Genomic DNA, 27,715 nt, shown 5'->3' on the forward strand with positions numbered 1-27,715 from the left:
AATGAACCTTTAGTTGAACCAGACATTAAAATGAATAAGAACCTGAAGAAAACATGATATAATATGATATATATATCCATGTTTCAGTTCTAATAATAAACCAGCTGCACAGGAACGTTGTCCGACTAGAATCATTTAATAATAATAATAATGATAATAATGTAGTTTGTGGAGCAGCTCTGTGATGATTTAAATGGTTGGATGTGATTATTAATGTTGTTGGTGTTTCAGGGTTACACGGCTCACATCATCAGCACCGTGTCTGAGTGGTCTCTGGCCTTCTCCTTCATCAGCTTCTTCCTCACCTACATCAGAGACTTCCAGGTATCTCCTCCAGATCCTCCAGATCCACCAGATCCACCAGATCCACCAGATCCACCAGATCCTCCAGATCCACATCTGTTATCAGACTCACGGTTCACTAAAGAACATTAATAAACTAATGAATAAATTGAGTTTAGTTTTAAAATGTAAATCTTTTTGATCCATCAGGGTCAGAGGACTTAATTTAAAACAGGATTTTATTTGTCTTTTCCAGTTATAATAACAAAAATTGTTGTCAACTTCTCGTTGAGATTAAAAAATCTCTTTTCCCAGAGAGACCTGGCCAAGAAAGCAGCATAAAAAGAGACAAGTTACAACATTTAAACACAGTTATCATAAACAATTAAAATACAAATCCTGCACAGCAACAGTGAAGGAGCCTCAGTAGAGACTATAAGGAGCATCACACTGACCAAGAAATTATTTACTTTAGAATCGATTTAAATTCACATGTATGAACACAGGTAAGAGGGAAGCAGCCCAAGAATAGATTTATAGATAAAAACTAACCAATGAGAGATAAAAACTAACCATCCATTCTCGTTTGCTTATCCGGGGCCGGGTTGCGGGGGCAGCAGGCTAAGCAGGGCATTCCAGGCGCCCCTCTCCCAGCCACAACGTCCAGCTCCTCCTGGACCCCGAGGCGTTCCCAGGCCAGGAGAGAGATATAATCCCTCCACCGTGTTCTGGGTCTTCCCCGGGGCCTCCTACCAGTTGGACCTGGAACTCCTCTAACGGGAGGCGCAGGGAGGATCCTTACCAGATGCCCAAACCTCCTCAGCTGGCTCCTTTAGAGGAGAAGGAGCAGCGGCACTAGTCTGAGCTCCTCCCCCTATCTCTAAGGCTGAGCCCAGCCACCCTACGGAGGAAGCTCATTTCAGCCGCTTGTATCCACGATCTTGTTCTTTGGTCACTACCCAAAGCTCATGACCATAGGTGAGGGTTGGAACGTAGATGGAGCGGTAAATCCAGAGCTTTGCCTTCAGGCTCAGCTCCTTCTTCACCACAATGGAGGGACACGGTCATAAGCCTTCTCCAAGTCCACAAAACACATGTAGACTGGATGAGCAAACTCCCATGCCCCCTCCAGGAGTCTGGGAGGGTAAAGAGCTGGTCCGTTGTTCCACGGCCAGGACGGAAGCCGCATTGTTCCTCCTGAATCTGAGGTTCCACAATCGGCCGGAGCCTCCTTTCCAGCACCCTGGAGTAGACTTTCCCAGGAGGCTGAGCAGTGTGATTCCATGGTAATTGGATCAAAGCCTCCGGTCCCTTTTTAAAATGGGAACCACCACCCCGGTCTGCCACTCCACTGGCACTGTCCCAGACCTCCACGCGACACCTCCTCCAGAGTTTTTGCTTCAGCGACTGCTGCAGCTGCAGCCCTTCTGGCCGAACGGTACCTGTCTGCTGCTTCCGGAGACCCCTCGGCCAGCCAAGACCGGAAGGCCTCCTTCTTCAGCTTGACGGCCTCCCTCACCGCTGGTGTCCACCAGCAGGTTCTTGGGTTGCCGCCACGACAAGCACCGACGGCCTTCAGGCCACAGCTCCTACCAGCCGCGTCAACAATTGAGGCTTTGAACATGTTGAACATGGCCCATTCGGACTCCATGTCCCCAGCCTCACCCGGGATGTTGGGAATTCTTCCGGAGGTGTGAGTTGAAGACCCTGCAGACAGGGGCCTCCGCTAGACGTTCCCAGTTCACCCTCACTACACGTTTGGGTTTGCCAGGTCTGTCCAGCAGCATCCCCCACCACCTGATCCACCTCACCACCAGGAGGTGATCAGCTGACAGCTCTGCTCCTCTCTTCACCCGAGTGTCCAGAACATGATCAGATCTGACGATACGATAATGAAATCGATCATTGATCTTTGGCCTAGAGTGCTCTGGTACCAGGAACACTTATGAACAGCTCTATGTTCTAACATGGTGTTTGTTATGGACAAACCGTGACTAGAACAGAAGTCCAATAACAGAACACCACTCTGGTTCAGATCGGGCCGTTCCTCCCAATCACCTCCTCCAGGTACCATCATCGTTACCCACGTGAGCGGTATTATAGCGGTACTATTTCTAGCTGCTAACGCTCCACCTCCTGCACAAGCTCGGGCTCCTTCCCGCCAGCGAGGTGACGTTCCACGTCCCCAGAGCCGCTGGAGCCGGGGGTCAGGGGTCAGGGGTCAGGGGTCAGCAGCCCAGCTACCCTCCTTCACCTGCTGCCAGACTCACTCATTCTGAAAAAGAATCCTAATTTTAGTTCCAGTTTTGTCACAAGGCTTTCAATCTGGTGGTTAAAAGAGCTTCTGATCAATATTGATCCCTAAATATTTGTAAGCCGTGACCAACTAGAGGAAACATAGCGTATCATGTGAGTATTCAAAAGCTCTAAGTTTTTTAATAATACATCAGAATGTGTAGCAGTCAGCTGAGGGACATCCTGAGGTTGATCACTGTCTCCTGAGGTGGAACCAGTCTCTGATGGCTCCACTGTGTTTTCTGAACTCGGCCTCATAGAACCACCACTACCACTAAATTGCAGAATGTAAATTCACTAAATCACCATTCAGCCTTATTCTCATACTTGATATCCTGGTCGTGCATTGTGTTTAAAAAAAGAGAAAAGTGGGACTTTTGTATAATGTCTGCTGTAAATGAAAGGTTGATTATTGATAAAACAGGTCACTTTAGTTATCCGTGTTTTGATTTCCAAACAGACGGATTGAACAGAAGAGACTCGGACCGTCGAGTCGTTTAGTTTCTCATATTCACTAAAAACAACCAGACGAACATCATAAACTCCTAACAGAGGTTCATCATGACTAATAGGACGTTCCTTAACTTCTTGTTTTTCTTTTATATGAAGAAAATCACTCTGCGAGCCGAAGCCGACCTGCAGAGCTCCGACCTGTACGACTCGTGGTCGCACGCCGGCCGCACTGCGGCGCCGCCGCTCAAACACGACGAGTCGTCTCCGCTGCTGGCCGGAGGAACGTGACGAACGCCGGAGGAACGTGACGAACGCCGGAGGAACGTGACGAACGCCGGAGGAACGTGACGAACGCCGGAGGAACGTGACGAACGCCGGAGGAACGTGACGACCTGTTTAACTCTTTCTAATCGGCTCTAAATGCTTTTTAAAGATATTTTATAGACTCTCAGATCTGCTGAAGTGGCTCTTAGAGGATTAAACTGAATCTGTCCAGTCAGATGTTTTGGGTTTTATTAGAGCTGTAACTGACAAACTGGAATAAATAAAAACAAAGTATCTGACTGGAGAGAAATGAAGGTGAAGAGAGATTTTAATGTGTTTAATTTGGGTGAAATGACCCTTTAAAACCAAATATGACGCTTTGCACTTTATATCTCTTTTTATATTTCTTCTCCTGCTGTTAAACCTGAAACCTTCCACTGTCTTCATGTCCCAGTTCATCTTTTCACTGGTTGATGTTGAAGTTGGATGATTAAAGTGTCCAAATGAAGCTTCATGAACCATAAACTCTATTAATCTACATCAGGGGTCTCAAACTGGCGGCCCGCGGGCCAATTGTGGCCCCCGTGACAATATTTTGTGGCCCCCACCTTGATATGAAAGTTTGTGTCTTTTTTAGTCATTTTGTGTCTTTTTGACGTCATCTTGTGGTTTGGGAAACACTGATTGATATTTTTATACATTTTATTAACCAAACAACTAATCGATTCATCGTTTAAATAATCGACAGATTAATCGATTATTATTTTTATTGTTATTGTACTGAAGAAGACTTGAAGCTAGCAGTAGAGATCATAATAATAATAATAATAATAAAGTGATGAGTCGTCTCATTTAGTATTGTGATAGATAGGACCGGACTTCTTCGGTGTCGCCCCCTGCTGGACTTTAGAGAGGTTGCAGGTTTCCTTCCTGCTCAGAGCGGGAGGTTACCGCCTGCTTCAGCCGGTCGCCATGAAATCAAACCGGTTTAAGATACAAAACATGAATTAGACCCAAGTTCTCTACATCAGTTCAGGTTCCCAACCTTTTAAACTAAATTTTAACCTTTGTAAACTTTGTCTCGCCAACTTCTCGCTGCACGGTGATGTAACTTTATTATCTTTGTAATCAGTTTCTGCTTTCACGCCGCACCAAGTCTATGTGGGTTTTTGGGTTTAAGAGGTTAAATTTACAGTGTTATGCTAAATTACTTACTTTTGAGAAGAAGAAAAAACAGACCTTCAAACTTGCATAAAGATTATTATTAAAACTAGAAATTTTAATTTAATAAATCTTGTCCATGCAGCAAGATCATTTCCCTCAGATTTACTGTTTGATCTGGTTTTAAACCTTTTTTGCAGTGTGAAAAACAACTAGACTTGTTTAGATTTACATTATAACAAATAAACCAAAGAAAACTTTTTTTTTTTTTTCATTTTAATCAAGACTTTTATCAACCTGATATTTAAACCAGATTTTGAAAACTTAAATATTGATTTATACAGTCATGGAAAAAAATATTAGACCCTTGTTTTCTTCAATGAAGAAGAGTAAGAATGAAGAACTTACTTTTGAAAAGAGCATTTGACATTCTAACCTGCATGAAGCGTTTCCGTGTGTTGTGAGCTTGTAGGCTTTTTTCTCATTTATAAAGTATAGATGTAGATATTTAACCGGTTAGATTTAAAATGAAGAGCGCTCCGTGGATCTTTGTTGGGAATCACTGCTCTGGATGGTTCTCTGGGTTTAAAGAAGGCGACTGGTTGTGTTTGTTGAACAGAGAGCGCCATCTAGAGGGCAGAACGTGGTTGATGAAGCTTCATGTGTCCATCACTTTAGGTGGATAGAATATCTGCTGGAGTTCATGTGCTGCACTGGATGCTTTCATGTTTGAACTCTGATATCTTTTAGCTGCATTACTTCATTTTAACAAGTGTTTTATCAGTAAATACGAGAGATGCACTGATTGTATTTGTACTTTTATACTTTTTGTATTTCCTGTCTGCTGGTAGTAACAACTAGAGTAAACACAATAATAATACTGTATGTTCATTCCACTACAGGAGAGACTTTCTGATGAGGTGTTGGGGGAAAATATCAGTATCAATAATCTGCTAAATGAGTTATAAAATATAAGCATAACAGATATTATCACCACAGCCTTATTAATGCTCATTGTATTATTTTCAGCCGACTAATGTGTTTCCACCTCGTGTTTTAACATTAAATGTGTCTAATAAACGTCCTGAAAACATTCTGTCACTCGTCAAATATTCACAAAGTTGTTTCTTATAACACTGTGATTTTTATTTTATTTTATTTTATATGATGAAACACTTTTTAGATTGTGATGTAATGTGTGCTGTTACCGTCCGGAGCCGCAGGAGGCGCTGATGAGCTCTGAGCGGGTTTAAACCCTAAAACATGCGTAGAAGAAGAAGAAGAGGAAGAAGGAAACAGACGAAGAAGAAGCTGTATCCTGATCAATAACTAGCTCCTCATTTATCTTTAAATTATACTTTTATTTTTATTCATAACGAGAGAAAGAATCAACCCGCAGCACGGCGACAGATGAGACTTTAAGGTGAAACTTTGATTTATCTCCAGTTTCCTTTATTTCACCTGAACTGACTGTTGAAACGAGGCTAACGAGCTAAAGCTAACAGCAGTTAACGGCTCAGAGGGTCAATACATATATTAAATATTAGTTATGTTATATTATATCGGTCAGGATGTAAGTTATAAATATATCTATATACTATATATCTATATATTTTTTATTATATATTATATCAGTCAGGATGTATGTTATTAACTAGTTATGTCGGTATGTTAAGTTATAAATATATCTATATACTATATATATCTATATATTTTTTATTATATATTATATCAGTCAGGATGTATGTTATTAACTAGTTATGTCGGTATGTTAAGTTATAAATATGTCTATATATTATATATTATTTATTATATCGGTCAGGATCAACTTGGTAGTGACATATTTGTTTTATCTGTAATAATGTTATTCATGTTATCACTGGTAGAATGTAAATAAATAAATATTATTATTATATTAACTTTAGTAGTAGAACCTTTTTAATAATTTGTCTCAATTATTGATCAGAGCCAAACTTCAGCTAAACTAGAAACTGTTGAGTGTGTTTCCATCACCGGACAAAACCCAGAATGAGGGTCTCAGTCCCTGAAACGCCCCTAAACCTGAATACGAGCCGTCCTAGAGGACTTTCATCAGGACTTCTTTAGTCCCTGTAGTAGAGCAGGGTCTTTATTCTCCCTGTAAACAGCCTGGTTGCTGATTGGATAGAACACTAGAGCAGGAAGTGACGTAGTACTGGACGCCACAACAACACGCAACATTTGTAAAAGCTGGTGAAGCAGTGTTGGCAACTTAGTGACTTTGTTGCTATATTTAGCAACTTTTCAGACCCCCTTAGAGACTATTTTTCAAGAAAGCGACTGGAGACAAATCCAGAGACTTTTTCTGAATCTTCTTTAGGAGCCGGAGGCCAGTTAGCGGCTCGTTAAGAGTCTCCGTTAGCAGCAGTTAGCTACAGTTAGCTCTGTAGCAGTACAGTGTGTATGTGCTAACAGGCTAACAGTTAGCTCTGTAGCAGTACAGTGTGTATGTGCTAACAGGCTAACAGTTAGCTCTGTAGCAGTACAGTGTGTATGTGCTAACAGGCTAACAGTTAGCTCTGTAGCAGTACAGTGTGTATGTGCTAACAGGCTAACAGTTAGCTCTGTAGCAGTACAGTGTGTGTGTCCTAACAGGCTAACAGTTAGCTCTGTAGCAGTACAGTGTGTATGTGCTAACAGGCTAACAGTTAGCTCTGTAGCAGTACAGTGTGTATGTGCTAACAGGCTAACAGTTAGCTCTGTAGCAGTACAGTGTGTATGTGCTAACAGGCTAACAGTTAGCTCTGTAGCAGTACAGTGTGTATGTGCTAACAGGCTAACAGTTAGCTCTGTAGCAGTACAGTGTGTATGTGCTAACAGGCTAACAGTTAGCTCTGTAGCAGTACAGTGTGTATGTGCTAACAGGCTAACAGTTAGCTCTGTAGCAGTACAGTGTGTATGTGCTGCTGCTGCAGGAGGTGTTAGCTTAGCGATCTCTGTTTGTTTACAACAAGCACCAGACACTCTGTGCACAGTTAGTGATGCTGTTATTTCACCATCACTATGTTTATGATCAGAGGAGACTCTGTGCATAATTAGCCATGCTGCTTTGTTTATGATCAGCTGCTGACGTTGTGCACAGTTAGCGACGGTGAAAACCAAACGTCACCTCCAGAGTCTAAATCATGTGGCGACTCCTCAGGTGACACGATGCTGCTGGAGCGACTGGTCTGACTGGGACTCGTCGCCTGCTGCGTCGTCATGGGGACGACGATGAGCGAGCCGTGCATCTACGACAAACTGTCGGAGAGCATCGACATCCTGCGCCAGTCGGGCTACCGCTACGGCATGTCGGAGCGGGAGATCGAGAGGTTCATCAAGCAGGTTCTGGAGACCAACGAGCCCCGCAGAGAACCGCCACAGTTCCCCCTGCTCAGAGCCGCCATGAAGGTCTGTAGTATCACTGATATAATCAATAACTGTCTGTAGTATCACTGATATAATCAATAACCGTCTGTAGTATCACTGATATAATCAATAAAGGTCTGTTATATCACTAATATAATCAATAACGGTCTGTTAGACACTAATATAATCAATAACGGTCTGTAATATCACTGATAGGAATATAATCAATAAATCACTGAAGGCTTCATCCTGGGAAAGGACTTAGGAAAAACATGTTTGGAGTGTTTTTTGTCTGAAAAGACTAAATAATGTCCCAGTAAGGTCCTAGTAGCGTCCCAGTCCCGTCCCAGTAACGTCCCAGTCCCGTCCCAGTAAGGTCCCAGTAACACCAGTAGTGTCCAAGTCCCGTCCCAGTAAGGTCCCAGTAACGCCCCAGTAACGTCCCAGTCCCGTCCCAGTAAGGTCCCAGTAACGCCCCAGTAAGGTCCCAGTCCCGTCCCAGTAAGGTCCTAGTAGCGTCCCAGTAAGGTCCCAGTCCCGTCCCAGTAAGGTCCCAATAACACCAGTAGTGTCCCAGTAAGGTCCCAGTCCCGTCCCAGTAAGGTCCCAGTCCCGTCCCAGTAAGGTCCCAGTACCGTCCCAGTAAGGTCCCAGTCCCGTCCCAGTCAGGTCCCAGTAACAGCAGTGTGCCGTGTGCAGGTGGTGGTGGCGCTGGGCGTGCTGCTGCTGGTGGTCCTGGCCCTCTGCTACCCCCACAGCTCCCAGTTAGGACTGGTCCAGCTGGGCTGCTGTAACTGGTCGTCTCCGCTGAGTCACGTCCGCCTGCTGTCACTGCCCATCGCCAAGAAGTACAACCTGCAAGGTCTGGATACTACAGATACACACTATATATATATATATATATATATATATATACTGTGTATACTACATATACACAGTATATATATATAGTATATACATAGTATACACATAGTATATATATATTAATATTTATAGTATTTCATGAGGAAATACTGTGTGTGTGTGTGTGTGTGTGTGTGTGTGTGTTGCAGGGTTCCATGAGTGGTGGAGTGCCGGTTCTCTCAGGCAGAACCTGGTGAACTGTTCGGGCTGTGCAGAGATCTCCTCGGTGCTGGAGGTCCCTGAGAGCCTCAGAGGGACGGTGACCCTCAGACGGGGGCCACAGCTCGTCCTGCTGAAGGTCAGAGGTCAAACCCGCCAGAATAAGATAATAATGAAGGACTTTAGGTTTATTCTCCAGCTGTTGTTCAACTCCAGTGTGGTGCTTCAGATAGTTTTCCTCTCTTAGTTTCTTTAGGAAATAAACTTGTGGAGGCTTAAAAGATTCATTACAATATAACAACAGTTAGACATTTAAACCTGTTTGCACTGTTACCACACAACAATGTGATTATAGCGTGTTTCCACTGAGAAAACAAACACCATATTATATGGTAACTATGGTGTGTGTGTGTGTGTCTGGTTCTCTCTTTCTGTGAGAGATAGATTAAAGGATCAAAGGCTTTGGGGTCGACCAATCAGAGCAGAGCAATCAACAGAATTAACTGCCGCTGTAGAATGTTCAGGAATAGTGACAGCATCCAGAGGTGGACAGACTGGAATTTCTGGCCTCGAACAGAAAGCATTTTTGGCAAAACCATAATACCTATCATTGATCCGACTTCACTTTGAGCGTCCTGAGTTCTTCCTGAACCTCTACATATGTTTTTTTTAAGAAAAATGAAAAAATAGCTTTGTTAGAGCGATCTAAAAAAACTGTTACATCTCCCTTTTCCAGAAATCTCCCTGCGTTTTTAATATGGGAGCCAATGAGGCTGTTGGTGGTGTTGGTGGATCATCTGTGCGTCCTACGCCCAAACTATAACTCTGACAGCTTTACCAGAGGATTGTGAGGGAGAAGACTAATTTTCCTACGTTTCTATGTATAAATTATTTCTGTAGAGTGGAATTTGCGGCCTGGAGCGCAGTTTTCAAATTTATTTTTTGACAATTTTTTCTCTCCCTCTACACTCTGGTGATGATGTCACACACTCTGACACTTTAGTCATTTTTACATCTATTTTTGGTCATTATGGAGAGTGTTTTGGCTCCGCCCACTAGTTACTTAGCGACTATTTAGCCCCCTCTATAGACTGTTTTTCAAAAAAGCGACTGGCGACAAATCTAGCGACTTTTTCTGGTGTTATTGGAGACTTTAGGAGACTCGTTGCTCTTCTTAACGAGTAGCAGGCGCCGTCCCAAAGCATCACCAGCGGCCCAGTCCTCCTGCAGCAGTCTCTCCCAGCTGTAAGAGCCGGAGACGTTAACCCCGTCCAGTCTGACAGTGGTAGCCAGGTACTTTCTGAGCCGCTAACCGGTGAAGTTGGGCTGATCTTGGGCGTTTTGTGTCTCCACAGCAGCTCACTGGAGGGAAAAGTTCCTGATGGAAAGGCTCCTAATAATGTGTCCACCTTGTTTGAAGTGTTTTGTGTTGTGGTGGTCCCTGCAGGGCGGGGAGTCCCTCAGCGTGCAGCGGCAGCAGCTGGAGGAGCTCTACCTGGCTCATTCAGGCTCCATGTCCATCCTGCTGGAGGAGGACGACGGCCTGCACAACCACAACCAGGGCCTCCCGCAGGGCCCCGCCAACTTCACCCTGCTCTGGTACGCTTCCTGCTACCACCAGACCCCTTCAGACCCAGACCTGCACCAGAAACACAGTGGTCTATAATAATCTATAAACCAGACCTGCACCAGAAACACAGTGGTCTATAATAATCCTAACTATATAATAATAATAATAATAATAATAACCCTAGTGCTGTGCTGTGTGCAGGAGGTTCAGCTCTGGGACCAGGGAGAAGGTCCTGAGGTGGCTCTTCCCCAAGGCGGAGCTCTGCCCCCTGCTGGACAGCGCTGGGACCATCGTGCAGCGCTGCCTGGTCACCCACAGCACCAACTCCCAGAGCAAGGTCTGTCTGCCTGTCTGTCCTCCTGTCTGTCTGTCTGTCTGTCTGTCTGTCTGTCTCTCTGTCTGTCTGTCTGTCTGTCTGTCTGTCTGTCTGTCTGTCTGTCTCTCTGCCTGCCTGTCTGTCTGTCTGTCCTCCTGCCTGCCTGTCTGTCTGTCTGTCTCTCTGCCTGCCTGTCTGTCTGATCTCTACCTGTCTGTGTTCCAGGGGGTGGGTGTGTTCGGCTGGCTGGTGGTGGGTGAGGGGCTGCCGACGGTTCGAGTCCTGCCCGTCCAGCGCTGTCAGAAACACTGCAGCTCCTTCAACCTGTGGCTGGCACCTGGAGACATGGGTAACACCTCCACACAACAACAACAAACACAACAACAACAAACACAACAATATCTGTAGCTGTGTTTCCGGGGAAGAGTGGCCTCTGGGAAAGTCTCAGGCCACGCCCCCTCTAAAGTTCCAGGCCACGCCCCCTCTGAAGTCTCAGGCCACGCCCCCTCCGCTCACTCTGCATGTCTCCACTACTAGTTAGCCCCCAGAGGGATTTAGAGACTCTGGAGGTGATTCATGGTTTTAGATCGTCGACTCCGGCCCCCGCGGCTCGTTAAGAAGAGCCTCCGGCCCCTGCGGCTCGTTAAGAAGAGCCTCCGGCCCCGCGGCTCGTTAAGAAGAGCCTCCGGCCCCCGCGGCTCGTTAAGAAGAGCCTCCGGCCCCCACGGCTCGTTAAGAAGAGCAAGAACGAGTCTCCAAAAGTCTCCAATAACACCAGAAAAAGTCTCTGGATTTGTCTCCAGTCTCTTTCTTGAAAAATAGTCTCTAAGGGGGTCTGAAAAGTTGCTAAATATAGCAACAAAGTCACTAAGTTGCCAACACTGCTTCACCAGCTTTTACAAATGTTGCGTGTTGTTGTGGCGTCCAGTACTACGTCACATCCTGCTTAGCGTTCTATCCAATCACTAACCAGGCTGTTTACAGGGAGAATAAAGACCCTGCTCTACTACAGGGACTAAAGAAGTCCAGACAAAAGACCCTCAGGACGGCTCATATTCAGATTAGGGGCGTTTCAGGGAGTGAGACCCTCATTTGGTTCTCTTCTGATGTTTTCCTGTTCCTCCTCTAGTCTACGCAGACCCTCGCTACTGGCAGATGGAGCTGTTCCCCGGCCGAGGCCAGAACATCATCTGTGACGGCTCCGTCTTCTGACCTGGAGGGTCAGGGGTCAGAGGTCAGAGGTCAGGACGACTGTGAATGTTCGGTTTTCGGAGCTCAACGGCCTTAAAACCCTCCTGATGCCCCCCTTACCCATAACCACCCCACCATACCAGAACTGGAAAACCACACACACACACACACACATAGACAACTCCAGTTTGTAGTTTGGGATCCTCCTGCAGGTTTTTCGAGGTTTGAGAGAAATGACTCTGTGGCTCTGAGTCCCGGTCTGTGACTCTGAGTCCCGGTCTGAGACTCTGAGTCCCGGTCTGTGACTCTGAGTCCTGGTCTGAGACTCTGAGTCCTGGTCTGAGACTCTCTTTAGTCTCAGATGTTGTGGATGTTCTCGTGCCATATCTCCAGCAGATCTGCAGCATTAGAAGGAGAAAGTGAGCTGCTGTTTGTCTCTGAACTCTTAAAACCAGATAAATTAAAGATGAACTGGCCGAGCAGAGTGACCTGATGATTATTTGGTTCTTACCAAGATAAAAAAAACTTTAGATTTAGAAGTGTTAGATCATTTATCTGGTTTTAAGAGTAAATCTCTTATTTTAAGTGTTCAACATGTTTATTTCTGTTTAGATTTAATAATCTTAATTTAATAAATCTTGTCAAGGTAAATTATCTGTCCATGCAGCAGATTTACTGTTTATCTGGTTTTAGACCTTTAGATTTACTGTTTATCTGGTTTTTATCAGTGTGGAGAAGTTCCATGATGTCAAAATGACACAATCACCCTAAAAGTAACAGGAATATTCAGTCTAAATTACAAAAAAAAGATTTGTTATATTTTATTCTTCAGCTTCAGATTTGTTTTTAATTTTAATTTGACTGATTTTACAGACGAAGTTGCTTCTGTTATTTATTGTTCTGATTGTATGTATATAAATGTTCAAGCCATTAATATTTTAATAGTAATGTGTTGTAATATTATCTGGTGATTATCAGTGATGATCAATAAATCATCTTCAGAGATTTTTTTCCCCATAAATCCACGAAGCAGAAAACAGAATCTGTGTTTGGTGGATGATAAATAAACAGTTTGCCAAAGTTCAAACGTGAGTTAAAGAATCTGTTCAGATGTTCGTTTTGATTAGAAATGTCAAAGTTTTATGAGGAAATTAAAACTTCTCATCATGTTTTTGTGTCTGTGTGGAATTTATTTATTTATTTATTTATTTATTTTGTCGCCTTTTAAATCTTAAAATCTTCCAGAAGTTTTACAGAGGAAAGAATGAGACAAAGTGACTAAAACTACAAACAATAAACTAATCTTTATTAGTCCGAACATGTTAATTAATGGATCAACAGAAACTGAAGGTCAAAGGTCAGAGGAATCACTACACCTCTAAAAGTATTCAGATCCTTTATTTACTGCAGTAAAAGTACTAATACACACTGATAAATGACTCCACTGCAGTAAAAGTACTAATACACACTGTGAAATGACTCCACTACAGTAAAAGTACTAATACACACTGTGAAATGACTCCACTACAGTAAAAGTACTAATACACACTGTGAAATGACTCCACTACAGTAAAAGTACTAATACACACTGTGAAATGACTCCACTACAGTAAAAGTACTAATACACACTACGGAATGACTCCACTACAGTAAAAGTACTAATACACACTGTGAAATGACTCCACTACAGTAAAAGTACTAATACACACTGTGAAATGACTCCACTACAGTAAAAGTACTAATACACACTGTGAAATGACTCCACTACAGTAAAAGTACTAATACACACTGTGAAATGACTCCACTACAGTAAAAGTACTAATACACACTGTGAAATGACTCCACTACAGTAAAAGTACTGCATTCTAGATACTGAACCCTCCTCTTACGTTGTGGGTCAAATTGACCTATTTCAAAGTTTAAAAAAAAAAAAAAAAGTAGTAGTATTTCATAAAAAGAAAAATGTAAAATTATTTTTAAAAATATTTTTTGTTTAATTTTGTGCCTTTTTTAATTTGGTAATTTTGTGTGTTGTTTTTTTTAATTAACTTGTTTTTGGTCATTCTAAATCTTTTTTGTCATTTTGTGTGTATTTTTTTGGGGTATTTTGTGTCTTTTTTGGTCATTTTAATTCTTTTTTGTAATTGTTTATTGTTTTTGCCTGTAATTTTGTGCCTTTCTACTCATTTTTTGGAACTTTTATGGCTTTTTTAAAGGTAATTTTGTTTATTTTTTGGGTTATTTTACCTCGTCTTTGGTAAATTTTGGTTAATTTTGGTTTTACTGAAGTAAAAGTACAAAAGTATCAGCATCAAATTATTATTTTTATTGTTATTATTATTGTTATTCTTCTTATTATATTTTTTTATGTCTTGTAATATTTCACCTTGTGAACCTTGAGGAGTTTTATAAGCTCCGGGATGTGACCAATCACAGGACAGATAAAGACTTCAGACAGACCAAAACAACGCGTCCCGGCCAATCAGAGCTCAGGCTGCCTACCGGAAGTCCCGCCCCCTGCTCCTGTTTCTTGTGCAACCATGACAAACAAAGCGTGAAGCTGCAGAGAGACACCGGAAGCAGCTGCAGACAGGCCGGAGATCAACACAATAAAGGCACATTATAGAAGAGAATATGACTGTAAATAAGAGTAAATGTTTTATTTTGAAACTCCTCCCCGGAAGTGCGTGTTGTTAGCCGTTAGCCTCTGTTAGCTTGTCTCTGATGTAACTGACAGGCGGAAACGTTTCTAGAAACAAACTAAACTGTGAACACGCTGAAACTAAACTTTCCTCCAGAAGGATCTTTGTTCGTCTTCCTCTCCAGGAACCAGCAGCTTCCACTGGTTCCACTGGTTCCACTGGTTCCACTGGCTTCACTGGTCCTCCGCAGCGTGATGTTGTCCCCGGCCAGCTCCGTGTCCTCCCGGCTGCTCAGGCCGCTCTCCAGGCTCCCTGCCCGGCTGGGCTGCGGGGCCAGAGCCGCCAGCTCCCAGCAGAAAGGTACCGGCCGCCCCGGAGCCGCTAGTCCGGCCACAGAGCGCCTCAGGGCGGACACAGCGGCAGCATAATCCCGCTGTGACGCAGTTAGCTGGAGGCAGAAAATAACTACATTTAACCTCTGAAAAACTAAAACTGACTTCATTTAACAACATTTAACTTCATTTAACAAAATTTAACACCATTTAACTCCATTTAACAACATTTAATTTAATTAAACAACATTTAACTTCTGAAAAACCAAAACTAACTTCATTTAACAACATTCAACAACATTTAACTTCATTTAATAACATTTAACTTCATTTAACCTAAAAAACAACAACAAAATAGCTTCATTTAACATCATTTTACATAATTTAACATAATTTAACTTCATTGAACATAATTTAACCTGAAGAAAAATTTAAAAAAATCATTTAACCTCTCAAAAAACCCAAACATTATATATTTTGTATTTTATTACTTTTCTATTTATATATGTTTGTTTGTTTTTTAATTATATGTTTTTTAATTGTCTGTTTATTTAAAGTGTTTTCTCTCCTGATTTTTTTTTTATATTCTGCAGTAGAAGTACTTTACATGACTAAAGTACTAAGTATTTCAGTATTGAGGTGTTTTATACCACAGCAGTGGATGATCCATTATTCTTCAATAAGAGTTAAAAAGTAAATGTGATTCTAGAGTTTTTACTTTCATGTAGGGAAAACCATGTTACACAAAAATATTAATCATTGCATCATCCGTAAAATGTGGCGAACATTGATGCTGTTGACAGAATTCTCTGATTCAAAGAGTGATTTAAAATATCTACATATAAAAACATTTCTTCTGTAAAAATAAAAACTTTGGCCTTAAATTTGTCAACAAAATGAAAGAAGCTGGATTAATAATAATTACATGTTCAGATGTCTGTTCTGGAAATGTATGTAAATCAGCAGAACTTACAATACACACATAATTTCCTTTTTAAATGCATAATTAACTTGGCAAGTTTCATAGTGATATCTAGTAGTTAAATGTCTTTATCCTAGTTTAGAATTATTATTATTATTATTATTACTTTTTGACTTTAAAACTTGCTTGAGGCGACTTTCACAAACCGTTTTTGCAGATGTTTTACACTGAATGTTTTCAGATCTGTGGTGTGTTTTAATATAAACAGCATCTTTGAGTATCTTGTAAAGCGCTCTATAAATAAAATATATTATTATTATTATTATTATTATTATAAACCTCTTTAAGACTTGTAACACAGAACATTTATTGGAAGATTGTAGCTTTTGGAAGTTATCTTTTATATAACGATGTGCATTGTTGTTGTTATAAGAAGTGAAATAAAAAAATAGATAAAAACAAAATAAATAAATCAAGAACAACTGATCCAGATGGCATCAGATTTGCTTTGTTACCAACATGATTCTGGATTAATTTTTAAAACATCAGTTCTCCAGATTGTGTTCTGCTGACACACAATGACTCAGCAGCTGTTTGACTTCATCATAGAGTCCCACAGATTAAACAAAGAGCTGAAAGATTATCAACATACTTCAGGGTATTGTTGCGATATTACAAAATACTGAAAAACATATAAAAATATGATTTTTTTGAATAAATAAAAAACGTTCAACAAAATATAAATCAATCATGAATGTAAATGTAGTGTTAAGTGCAAATCTCAACAGTTACCAAATACTAAAGTATTACTCTTGACTCTTGAGTATCAGCAAATAATAAAACAATAACCGTCTCGGGGCTCCGGGTGAGAAATGTTGGACATTTTTAAGTACAATGCATCAATCTGGTCCACTTTGAGAGATTAATGTGAGCAAAAACCTCACAGCCAACATGTTTCCACTAGGACATGGATTATTTTTATAGATTATTTTTCATAAAAGCCCAAATTTGGAGCCTCTCACACATTCTAATGCCACTAATCCATCATAGACACTGATCTTATTATTGCATATTTTAATTAAATATTGTAAAGGAGAATAAAGGTTCTTGTATGTTTTATTTAAGGCCTCTTATTTTGACAGTCTTCTTTTTAATTCTGTGGTGGATTCTGTTAACACACCGTGCTCTTATTTTGAAAGTTGCATGTTTTTAGCTACAGGAAGTAATAGTAATTTTTTGTGATTAACACAACTTTAATTGTTAGCTAATGTTAGCTCGCGGCTAACGAACGCCATAATGCTGCAGTGTGTTTGGACCGTTTGGACCTCTGACGGCCCGGAAACAGGTTGGCAGGATTTAGTTCAGCACACAGAGAGGTGATGTGGGGACTGAGACAGACAGAGAGGTGATGTGGGGACGGGACTGATACAGACAGAGAGGTGATGTGGGGACGGGACTGATACAGACAGAGAGGTGATGTGGGGACGGGACTGATACAGACAGAGAGGTGATGTGGGGTCTGAGACAGACAGAGAGGTGATGTGGGGACGGGACTGATACAGACAGAGAGGTGATGTGGGGTCTGAGACAGACAGAGAGGTGATGTGGGGACTGAGACAGACAGAGAGGTGATGTGGGGACTGTTATAGACAGAGAGGTGATGTGGGGACTGAGACAGACAGAGAGATGATGTGGGGACTGAGACAGACAGAGAGGTGATGTGGGGACTGATACAGACAGAGAGGTGATGTGGGGACTGAGACAGACAGAGAGGTGATGTGGGGACTGTTATAGACAGAGAGGTGATGTGGGGACTGAGACAGACAGAGAGGTGATGTGGGGACTGTTATAGACAGAGAGGTGATGTGGGGACTGAGACAGACAGAGAGGTGATGTGGGGACTGAGACAGACAGAGAGGTGATGTGGGGACTGTTATAGACAGAGAGGTGATGTGGGGACGGGACTGAGACAGACAGAGAGGTGATGTGGGGACGGGACTGAGACAGACAGGTAGGAGGGCAGCTCGGTGTATTCAGTGTGTGAATGTGCCTCGTGTCTCGGAGGAGGACGGAGAGGTGGGCGGGGCTTATACTGACTGACGGGTGACAGACAACACTAAATAACTTTATATGATGAATAGTGTAGATGAACTTTCAGTAATGTTGACAAAATCATCATATGCAATTTATTTACCGGTATAATTGTGAACGATACGATATGGAACACCCCTAACTAAACCGTCTGTCCGTCTGTCTGTCTGTCTGTCTGTCTGTCTGTCTGTCTCTCTGTCTGTCTGTCTGTCTGTCTGTCGTTGTTTTGTGCTGCAGAGTTGATAAAGAAACAGGAGCTGGACAAAGATGAGCCCCGCCCCCTCTACATGGACTTCCAGGCCACCACGCCCATGGTACCCTAACCCCCCCCCCCCAATGTTTACCTGGAGCTACTGACACTGACTAGTACCTGGAGTTTAATACGTGTGTGTGTGTGTGTGTGTGTGTGTGTGTGTGTGTGTGTGTGTGTGTGTAGGACCCCCGTGTGCTGGACGCCATGTTGCCCTACCAGGTGAATTACTACGGGAACCCTCACTCCAGAACTCACGCCTACGGCTGGGAGAGCGAGACCGCCATGGAGACCGCCAGGAAGGTAGAGACACACACACACACACACACACACACACACACACACACACACACACACACAGACACACACACACACACACACACAGACACAGACACACACACACACACACACACACACACACACACACACACACAGACACACACACCGGCCACTTCATTTAGGTGAAGGGTGTACCTAATAAAGTGGTGTTGTGGTTCTGCTGCCTCAAGGTTGGACGTGTTTTAAATTAAATTAATTCAACATTGTGAGTTCAACAGTGTAAAAGATTCTCTACAGGCCAAAGTCTTCTTATAAAACCAGTGTGTATTGTGTGTATTTCTGGCTGTGTTTACTACATGATCACCTTTACCTTTACTGAATTGAACCATTTTCCTCCATTGACCTTTAGGTAAACATTGATGTTATCAGACCATTGGTGAATAAATGTTACCAACAGAAAAGAAGGGCTTAGTTTGAGGGTGGAGGAGATTAGGAAGAGTCACAACTTCAGTTCAACAGTCAAAAACTAATCACAGTTTGCATTATTCACTTTATCTGTTTGTTTTTTGAGAGTTTGGAGACAAAAATCCCAATAAATCACAGAAATGGATCAAACTGAAGCAACTGAGTAAAGAAACAAGAGTTCAGTTTTATACATTAAGGGAAGAAGTAAACACAAAGTCTAAGCAATGAAACTTTAGTTTAGATAAATCTAGTGTAGATAAATGTGGTTTAGAGAGGCTGAGTGTTTGTTCTCTGAGCAGCAGGTGGCTGATCTGATCGGAGCGGATCCCAGAGAGATCATCTTCACCAGCGGAGCCACCGAGTCCAACAACATGTCCATCAAGGTCTGTCTGCTCTTCATCACTTCCCTCCTCTTCATCCTCTTGTTCTGCTGCTGTAAACCTGTGGATGTCACGGCTACTAGCATGGCTACTCTGCTAACTCTCTGCTAACAGCTGTCCATGAGAACCAGTCAGAACATCATGAGAACCAGTCAGGACGTATTGAGAACCAGTCAGAACATCATGAGAACCAGTCAGGACGTATTGAGAACCGGTCAGAACATCATGAGAACCAGTCAGGACAGCATGGGAACCAGTCAGAACGTATTGAGAACCAGTCAGAACATCATGAGAACCAGTCAGAACATCATGAGAACCAGTCAGGACATCATGAGAACCAGTCAGAACATCATGAGAACCAGTCAGAACGTATTGAGAACCAGTCAGGACATCATGAGAACCAGTCAGAACATCATGAGAACCAGTCAGAACGTATTGAGAACCAGTCAGAACATCATGAGAACCAGTCAGAACATCATGAGAACCAGTCAGGACATCATGAGAACCAGTCAGAACATCATGAGAACCAGTCAGAACGTATTGAGAACCAGTCAGAACATCATGAGAACCAGTCAGGACAGCATGGGAACCAGTCAGAACATCATGAGAACCAGTCAGAACATCATGAGAACCAGTCAGAACGTATTGAGAACCAGTCAGAACATCATGAGAACCAGTCAGAACATCATGAGAACCAGTCAGAACGTATTGAGAACCAGTCAGAACATCATGAGAACCAGTCAGGACATCATGAGAACCAGTCAGAACATCATGAGAACCAGTCAGAACATCTTGAGAACCAGTCAGAACGTATTGAGAACCAGTCAGAACATCATGAGAACCAGTCAGGACATCATGAGAACCAGTCAGAACATCATGAGAACCAGTCAGAACATCTTGAGAACCAGTCAGAACGTATTGAGAACCAGTCAGAACATCATGAGAACCAGTCAGAACATCGTGAGAACCAGTCAGAACATCATGAGAACCAGTCAGAACGTATTGAGAACCAGTCAGAAAAACATGAGAACCAGTCAGAACGCATTGAGAACCAGTCAGAACATATTGAGAACCACTCAGAACGTATTGAATACCAGTCAGAATGTATTGAGAACCAGTCAGAACATCATGAGAACCAGTCAGAGCATCATGAGAACCAGTCAGAATGTATTGAGAACCAGTCAGAACATCATGAGAACCAGTCAGAACATCATGAGAACCAGTCAGATCGTATTGAGAACCAGTCAGGACATCATGAGAACCACTCAGAACGTATTGAGAACCAGTCAGAACATCATGAGAACCAGTCAGAACGTATTGAGAACAGTCAACAGGTGAACATAGAGTATGTCAGAAGGCGGTCTGTGATGTCAGAAGGCGGTCTGTGATGTCATCAGTGACCCCGCCCCCCTCTCCTGCAGGGCGTGGCCAGGTTCTACCAGGCCAAGAAGCGCCATGTGATCACCACGCAGACGGAGCACAAGTGTGTTCTGGACTCGTGTCGGGTTCTGGAGTCTGAGGGCTTCAGCGTGACCTACCTGCCGGTCCAGACCAACGGACTGCTGGACCTGGAGGTAAAACACGGAGAACACAGAGTTCATGATCTAGAGAGAACCGACAGAACCACTGATACTAAGACCTGTGTGTGTGTGTGTGTGTGTGTGTGTGTGTAGCTGCTGGAGGCCTCCATCCGTCCCGACACCTCCCTGGTGTCAGTGATGACCGTCAACAACGAGATCGGAGTGAAGCAGCCAATCAAAGACATCGGTAACTAGAACCAACCAGATCACCACGACCTCAGAGATCCTTCATCATAGGGACAAAACCATCATCACGATTATTGTGATCAATATTGTAATCACGATTATTAATCACAATTATTCATCATGTTAGGGAGAACATCTGTATTTTTATTGCACGACTTTTAAACAAACAACAGTCTGTTGTCTGGTGCTTGTTATAAACAAACAGAGATCGCTAACATACACACTGTACTGCTACAGAGCTAACTGTTAGCCTGTTAGCACATACACACTGTACTGCTACAGAGCTAACTGTTAGCCTGTTAGCACATACACACTGTACTGCTACAGAGCTAACTGTTAGCCTGTTAGCACATACACACTGTACTGCTACAGAGCTAACTGTTAGCCTGTTAGCACATACACACTGTACTGCTACAGAGCTAACTGTTAGCCTGTTAGCACATACACACTGTACTGCTACAGAGCTAACTGTTAGCCTGTTAGCAATTTGCAGACTGGATGCTAAGGGGTTAACATCCTGCAGGAGGACTGGCGTTCGACTCATTCTTACTCTTCTTAAAGAGCCTCTAGCCCCCCGCGGCTCGTTAAGAAGAGCCTCTGGCCCCCGCGGCTCGTTAAGAAGAGCCTCCGGCCCCCGCGGCTCGTTAAGAAGAGCCTCCGGCCCCCGCTGCTCGTTAAGAAGAGTAAGAACAAGTCTCCAAAAGTCTCCAATAACACCAGAAAAAGTCCCTGGATTTGTCTCCAGTCGCTTTCTTGAAAAATAGTCGCTAAGGGGGTCTGAAAAGTCGCTAAACAAACAACAAAGTTGCTAAGTTTCCAACACTGCTTCACCAGCTTTTACAAATGTTGCGTGTTGTTGTGGCGTCCAGTACTACGTCACATCCTGCTCAGCGCTCGCTGGTTATTTATTCAGGCAGCTACATGAAACCTGAACTCTGCGTCGCCCCCTGGTGGTTGGTGGACTACTGGAGAAATTTTAAATTGGAAATATCGACTACGATCAGGTTAATTTAATCGTGATCACGATTAAAACTTAATTGTGCGGCCCTACTTCATGTCTTCATGGAGAGTTCCTGATTGGATTCATATATTTCATATATATATATATATATATATATATATAATATATATATATATATATATATATATATTTACCTCTCCTCTTCCTGTCCTCAGGTCAGATCTGTCGCTCTAAAGGAGTTTTCCTCCACACCGACGCTGCTCAGGCTGTCGGGAAGATCCCCATCGACGTCATCGACTGGAAGGTTGACCTGATGTCCATCAGCGGACACAAGATCTACGGACCCAAAGGTCAGCAGGAGATACTGAACTCTGTTCACACACACACACACACACACTCACACACACACACCAGGGTTATTATAGTTAACGACAACTTACCAAATAAACAAAACTAGAACTGAAAATACTCTTCCGTTAACTGAAATAAAAATAAAAACGAGAGTTTCTTTAAAAACGATAACTAACTGAAACTGTATTTTCTAAAATTATAGTGAAAATGTCCTTCGTTTTCGTCTTTGTCAACTTTTATCATACATAATCCAGAGTTTCTATTAAAAGAGGATTCTGTTAGTGAACCTGCAGGAACACATGGTGAACATGTTTACTGAGACTGGGATGTTTACACAACAACCAACATTATAAACACCCAGAACTGTAAGAGTTAATGAACTTATTGGGGCCGAGATGATAAACCAAAGAAATAAAGGAAACATTTATTATGACCTCTTTGAATCTCACACCAACACATAACCCATTACAAAACAACTACAACTAATAAAAACTGAACTAAAACTAACTGAATTTGAAAATAAAATTCACAGCGAAATTAAAATTTAGACTAATTAAAGCATAAGGGCCGGGACTTAAATATTGTTATGTAGAACTGTTCAGTGATGAACCGTCATCATGCATGACGAGTTTGAGGCAGATTGGACAATGTATGGTCAAGTTATAGATAGAACGTATACATGCAGCCGGTCTGGTCTAATACCTGGGTCTGCTAGTCTCTGAGTTGTGTTTATGTATTTAAATATATATGTGAGATGCTGACAGCTGCTGCTCTGCTCTGCTGGGGTGAATTTATTCTGTGTAAAACACATAAAAATCAGTACAGCAACATCTCAATAAAAGAAATACAACTACCAAAATAAAAGCTCCCCAAAAGAAATACAGAATCAGGATTTTCACATGAAAACTAACAGCGAAACATGAACAAAAACATTTAACTTTTGATGAAACCATCTCATTTATACATCTGTGTGTGTGTGTGTGTGTGTGTGTGTGTGTCTGTGTGTGTGTGTGTGTGTGTCTGTGTGTGTGTGTGTGTGTGTGTGTGTGTGTCTGTGTCTGTGTGTGTGTCTGTGTGTGTGTGTGTGTGTGTGTGTCTGTGTCTGTGTGTGTGTCTGTGTGTGTGTGTGTGTGTGTGTGTGTGTGTGTGTGTGTGTGTCTGTGTCTGTGTGTGTGTCTGTGTGTGTGTGTGTGTGTGTGTGTCTGTGTCTGTGTGTGTGTCTGTGTGTCTGTGTGTGTGTGTCTGTGTGTGTGTGTGTGTGTGTGTGTGTGTGTCTGTGTGTGTGTGTGTCTGTGTGTGTGTGTGTGTGTGTGCAGGTGTGGGTGCTCTGTATGTGCGTCGGCGGCCTCGTGTCCGGTTGGAGCCTCTCCAGAACGGAGGGGGTCAGGAGAGGGGGCTCCGCTCCGGCACCGTGCCCACCCCGCTGGCTGTCGGCCTGGGGGCCGCATGCAGCATCGCCCAGCACGAGATGGAGGTACAACACACACACACACACACACTGGTTATTAATGATAAACCATAGACTGGATATTAATAATAAAACACACTCTGACTCCTTGGAGTGTCTGTTAGTCCAACCAAACGCTGAACAAGACATTTACTGAACAAAACCTTCAGATAATACGTCATTAAGTCAAAATACAGTCAAAGGCTCAAAGTTACAAACCGCTAAACGTCCTCTTTCCTATCTATATAACGTTATATATAACTTTATTGACACGTTGCCGTGGATACGCATTGTTCTGCTTCTCTCCTGGTGACGGCTCGCCTTGTCAGTGACCTGTCAATCAAAGGTAGCCCCGCCCCAAATCATACGATTCTTTATCTTCTATTTTCTTCTAAATGGGGCCATTATTAGAACTATTGACATCAGATTGTTTACTAGTGATTGAGGCCATAGTGTTGTCCTGAAAACATTTCTGAGCTAATAAATCAAGTGAGAAGTTTTCAAAGTTTGCACTGAAATGAATGGGCAGATTTTTTTTGCAGCCAAACTCAGCGCCCCCTGCTGGAGTCTCTGTAGAATGCAGCTGAAGGCACTTCCTGTTTGCCGCCTGGCTCAGACCAGGAGGTTACCGCCAAACATCAGCAGGCTGAACACATGAAACATCCTGGGACTTAATGTGTGTGTGTGTGTGTGTGTGTGTGTGTGTGTGTGTGTGCAGTATGACCACCAGAGGATCTCCATGCTGGCTCACCGTCTGATCCACAAGATCACGTCTGAGCTTCCTGATGTCATCATGAACGGAGACGCTCACCACCGCTACCATGGTACACACACACACACACACACACACACACACACACACACACACACACACACACACACACAGACACACACACACACACACACACACCAGTCATTTTTGCATCTATTTTTGGTCATTTTGTGTCTTTTTATTCATGTTTACATCTATTGTTGGTCCTTTTTGCATCTATTGTAATGTGTAATATGTATTATTTATTTATTCATGTTTCAGGCTGTGTGAACTTGTCGTTTGCCTACGTGGAGGGAGAGAGTCTGCTGATGGCGCTGAAGGATGTCGCTCTGTCCTCCGGCAGGTCAGACACACACACACACACACACACACACACACACTCCTCTTCACAACAACAACAACAACAACAAACAGGATGCAGCTGCAAATATGATTAATTAGGAAGGACATTTCTGAGACTTGGACAAGAATGCACTGTGTTGATGAGTGAACTTCACAGGGAGCTTTAACTGGTTATAACACGTGTGTGTTTGTGTGTGTGTGTGTGTGTGTGTGTGTGTTCAGTGCGTGTACGTCAGCGTCTCTGGAGCCGTCCTACGTCCTCAGAGCCATCGGAGCTGATGAAGACCTGGCTCACTCCTCCATCAGGTACAAACACTCAGTAAAGTAGATCTGAATCCTGAAGCCAGTGGATTTATTAGCAGCTCCAGCTGGTCGACTCCTATCTTACTGTTCTGTGTTCCTGAACTCCTCTCAAACCAGCGGAGAGTCAGGTCCTAGCTCCGTTGGTTTCTCGTTGATGAATCCAGGTATTTCCATTAGTACACATCATCAGCTGCTCTTGGTTTCACCACGCTCGCTAACGGTAACATCAGGAAGTGACGGTCAAAAAACCTTCTTCCCTCTGTACCTCTTAGCTCTCTGCTAATCCACGTTTTCACCTTTTAGAAAGTCTTTCAGAATAATAAAGCAATGAGCAGCGTCTACTTCAGGTGCTGTGGTACATTTGACAACTATGCAACAAAAGGCAATAATGTCAAAACACAACCAAACCAATATAAAACACTCCAATATAATCTCAACTTTCTTTAACATAATATTGGCTCCTACACACTTCATCATCCAGGTCTTAATCCAGGTCTTAATCCAGATCATAACTCTGATCATAACTCTGATCATAACTCTGATCATAACTCTGATCATAACTCTGATCATAACTCTGTTACTATGTAGTTTCACTTTGTTTGTCATCTTTAAAGAACTCTCATATCTCAGGAGTTATTCTGATGGTGTTAACAGACTCTAACTGATCAGAAGTTAGATTCAGATTATCAGAATTTAAAACTGAGCAGAAACATCTGAGAGAAACTCAAACTGAAACTGTCTGTTTGTGTGTGTGTGTGTGTGTGTGTGTGTGTGTGTGTGTGTGTGTGTGTGTGTGTGTGTGTGTGTGTGTGTGTGTGTGTGTGTGTGTGTGTAGGTTTGGCATCGGCAGGTTCACCACAGAAGAAGAAGTGGACTACACAGCAGATAAATGTATCCAGCAGGTGACCAGACTGAGAGAGATGAGGTGAGTCTGTTACAGCAGACAGACAGACAGACAGAGAGACAGAGAGACAGACAGACAGACAGACAGACAGACAGACAGGAGGACAGACAGACAGACAGACAGACAGACAGGAGGACAGACAGACAGACAGACCGGGAGAGAGGAACATTATTAGACCTCCTTGTTTTCTTCAGTTTCTTGTTCATTTTAATGTCTGGTTCAACTAAAGGTTCATTTGTTTGGACAAATATAATGATAACAACAGAAATATCTGATCAGAGTTTAATTATAGAGCTGCTATCTGATATAAACCTACCTGGAGGTTGTTGCCTGCAGCAGATCGTCTCCACGGCTCTCCAGACTCACGTCTGTCTCATGAGCTCAGTGTGAACCTTCTTCCAGCTGTGAGGAGCTCAGGAGCTGCTGGACAATCATCTGGGTGTTCAAACACCAAACGTCCTGCAGGGAGTTGGCTGTGAGCACAACCTCCACCCTCATCCCCCCCTCATGGAGTCAGATTAAACATTTCTACCAATTTCATCATTTAGGTTGTTTTGTTTTCTGCTGTTCAACAAAGTGATGGCTCAACGCAGGGTTAATATCTGGACATTGAACATGTTTTATTGATAATAAACAAAATTATTATGAATAAAACCATGTTAAATGTCTAGATATCAGCTCTATAATTAAACTCTTATCAGATATTGTTGTTGTTATCATTATATTTGAGCAAACAAATGAACCTTTAGTTGAACCAGACATTAAAATGAACAAGAAACTGAAGAAAACAAGGAGGTCTAATTATATTTTCCATGACTTCATGTATCAGTGCAGCCGAGAATCTTTGTGTCTCCAAGTAAAAGTTGTTTTCTTTGACACGAATAACGTCGTCTGTAATGTGTTGTAGATGTTAATGGTGAATATAATACTATATATAATATAAATAGTGATTAATAGTGATTATAATACTATATATAATGTATAAATAGTGATTAATAGTGATTATAATACTATATATAATGTATAAATGGTGATTAATAGTGAGTTGTGTGTCTCCAGTCCTCTGTGGGAGATGGTCCAGGAGGGAATCGACCTGAAGAGCATCAAGTGGACACAGCACTAGAGACTCCTCCTCCTCCTCAGACTCCTCCCTCCTGAGACTCCTCCTCCTCCTGAGACTCCTCCCTCTTCCTGAGACCCCTCCCTCTTCCTTAGACTCCTCCCTCCTCCTAAGACTCCTCCTCCTCCTGAGACTCCTCCTCCTCCTGAGACTCCTCCTGAGACTCCTCCCTCCTCCTCAGACTCCTCCCTCTTCCTGAGACTCCTCGCTCCTCCTGAGACTCCTCCCTCTTCCTCAGACCCCTCCCTCCTCCTGAGACTCCTCCCACCTGAGACTCCTCCCTCTTCCTCAGACTCCTCCCCCTCTTGAGACTCCTCCCTCTTCCTCAGACTCCTCCCCTTCCTGAGACTCCTCCTGAGACTCCTCCCTCTTCCTCAGACTCCTCCCCCTCCTGAGACTCCTCCCCC

The 27,715-nt window shown here is 42.8% G+C and overlaps 3 protein-coding genes across 3 annotated transcripts in view; all 3 read left to right on the plus strand.

The window, feature by feature from the left end:
• Positions 1 to 5,546, plus strand: part of dram2b (DNA-damage regulated autophagy modulator 2b) — a 15,032-nt gene extending 9,486 nt beyond the window's left edge. Inside the window, exons 7-8 of the mRNA XM_059329200.1 lie at positions 232 to 324; positions 3,187 to 5,546. Coding sequence (XP_059185183.1) covers positions 232 to 324; positions 3,187 to 3,318 — 225 coding nt within the window. The 3' untranslated portion in view covers positions 3,319 to 5,546. The remainder of the gene's footprint in view (positions 1 to 231; positions 325 to 3,186) is intronic.
• A 202-nt stretch (positions 5,547 to 5,748) lies between these two features.
• On the plus strand, positions 5,749 to 13,150 carry c3h6orf89 (chromosome 3 C6orf89 homolog). The gene is made up of 8 exons (XM_059329199.1): positions 5,749 to 5,878; positions 7,637 to 7,884; positions 8,542 to 8,704; positions 8,895 to 9,043; positions 10,352 to 10,503; positions 10,676 to 10,811; positions 11,016 to 11,139; positions 11,920 to 13,150. The coding sequence occupies exons 2-8, from the start codon at positions 7,696 to 7,698 to the stop codon at positions 12,000 to 12,002; spliced, it is 996 nt and encodes a 331-aa protein (XP_059185182.1). The 5' UTR covers positions 5,749 to 5,878; positions 7,637 to 7,695; the 3' UTR covers positions 12,003 to 13,150.
• A 1,547-nt stretch (positions 13,151 to 14,697) lies between these two features.
• On the plus strand, positions 14,698 to 27,563 carry nfs1 (NFS1 cysteine desulfurase). The gene is made up of 13 exons (XM_059329197.1): positions 14,698 to 14,983; positions 18,206 to 18,282; positions 18,405 to 18,521; positions 19,262 to 19,345; positions 20,764 to 20,916; positions 21,016 to 21,109; positions 22,285 to 22,419; positions 23,737 to 23,894; positions 24,586 to 24,691; positions 24,901 to 24,982; positions 25,204 to 25,287; positions 26,120 to 26,209; positions 27,248 to 27,563. Exons 1-13 carry the CDS (start codon positions 14,878 to 14,880, stop codon positions 27,309 to 27,311), a joined length of 1,350 nt encoding a protein of 449 aa, XP_059185180.1. The 5' UTR covers positions 14,698 to 14,877; the 3' UTR covers positions 27,312 to 27,563.
• The last annotated feature ends 152 nt before the right edge of the window (positions 27,564 to 27,715 follow it).

The sequence above is a fragment of the Centropristis striata genome, chromosome 3 (genome assembly GCF_030273125.1).
Source record: "Centropristis striata isolate RG_2023a ecotype Rhode Island chromosome 3, C.striata_1.0, whole genome shotgun sequence".
NCBI classification, from domain to species: Eukaryota; Metazoa; Chordata; class Actinopteri; order Perciformes; family Serranidae; genus Centropristis; species Centropristis striata.

Coding starts and splice junctions, on each gene's coding strand:
- c3h6orf89 (XM_059329199.1), top strand. CDS start 7,696: ATGGGGACGACGATGAGCGAGCCGTGCATCTACGACAAACTGTCGGAG. Junction 9,044..10,351: donor CACAGCTCGTCCTGCTGAAG/GTCAGAGGTCAA, acceptor TGGTCCCTGCAG/GGCGGGGAGTCCCTCAGCGT. Junction 10,504..10,675: donor GCCAACTTCACCCTGCTCTG/GTACGCTTCCTG, acceptor TGCTGTGTGCAG/GAGGTTCAGCTCTGGGACCA.
- nfs1 (XM_059329197.1), top strand. CDS start 14,878: ATGTTGTCCCCGGCCAGCTCCGTGTCCTCCCGGCTGCTCAGGCCGCTC. Junction 18,283..18,404: donor TCCAGGCCACCACGCCCATG/GTACCCTAACCC, acceptor GTGTGTGTGTAG/GACCCCCGTGTGCTGGACGC. Junction 24,692..24,900: donor CGCTCACCACCGCTACCATG/GTACACACACAC, acceptor TTCATGTTTCAG/GCTGTGTGAACTTGTCGTTT.